General features: G+C 42.2%; 1 protein-coding gene across 1 annotated transcript; it reads left to right on the plus strand.

The window, feature by feature from the left end:
* Positions 1-138: 138 nt before the first annotated feature.
* On the plus strand, positions 139-903 carry LOC121965689 (the record flags this gene model as incomplete). Its single annotated transcript, XM_042515815.1, has 2 exons — positions 139-682; positions 788-903. Coding segments are annotated over 2 exons (660 nt in total), but the record flags the coding sequence as incomplete, so codon positions are not given.
* Between the last annotated feature and the right edge of the window lie 224 nt (positions 904-1,127).

Here is a 1,127-nt window from a genome sequence, read left to right on the forward strand (position 1 = left end):
TTTTTTAAGGAATAGTAATTGAAAATAAAACAGGATAAATCGCCCAGCCCTGCTCACTGTGTATTGTCCATACTGCAGTACTTATTTATGGTAAACATCTGTTTAAGTGCTGATTTATTTATTTTTTTTTTTAAATAGAGGTGTCCCCAGGTCTTAGCCAAGGACCAAACGCAGAACCAGTGTCTGAGTTTCCATCCGTCTCCAACTCTGTGCTCGATGCTCCAGAGTTCCCAGACTTTGAGAATTCAGAGATGGAAACATCAGAGGGTGAAGCTGTTGTTGACATTGGTGCACTAGAACTGGAGGCCTTAGACCTAGTCAGCACTGACCCGCCTGTGCCAGAAGACTGCAGCGTCAGCGATTTCGAGGATCCACAACCAGACTTTTCAGAGTGTGATCCCATAGAGCCTCTTATGAGCACCTGCGGCGTCCAAGACCTGAACCTTGGCAGCCAAAACATAATACCCCTCGACCCAGACAGCTTCCCAGAACCAATAAACCTTTCAGAGTTCCCAGAGCCTGCTGTGTCGGAGCAGTGGTCTCAGAGTGAGGAGGCCATCATGGATCCCCTCTCTAGCACTCAGGCTGATGAGACTGATCTGGGAGCTGCTGAGTCTCACTCTGCTGCATGGGAAACAGACAACCACTCGGCATTATATGATGAGCTTCAACAACATTGCAAGTGAGTTTTATAGTACCTGCAATCACATTTGATGCATTTTTCCACATTTCAGTATGTTTATAACATTTCCTGTTTGTACCATTTGACTGTTTTCCTTCTCTCTAGTGTATCTCAACAGGACAGTTACCATGAAGCATACAATAATGTGTATGAGGATGTTGAGAAAGTCAACAAGCTTATCTTGGGCCAGAACTCACGTAAAAGAAAATGTGGTCTGAAAAGTAAGAATATTTACCCAAAACAGTGACTACATTTACATGCACACTAATATTCCACTATTATTACGAATGTGAACATTTTCTGAATGTGATGCGCATCATTTAAACAGCATATTCTGTTGGAATATTCTGAATTACACCATTTTCTGAATGTAGCATGTCGTGATTAAGACATGTGATATATGCCTGTATTATTTGGGTTTAGGGCCTTTCTTTGGACATGTATT

This window comes from Plectropomus leopardus, unplaced genomic scaffold (genome assembly GCF_008729295.1).
Source record: "Plectropomus leopardus isolate mb unplaced genomic scaffold, YSFRI_Pleo_2.0 unplaced_scaffold21216, whole genome shotgun sequence".
Taxonomy (NCBI): Eukaryota; Metazoa; Chordata; class Actinopteri; order Perciformes; family Serranidae; genus Plectropomus; species Plectropomus leopardus.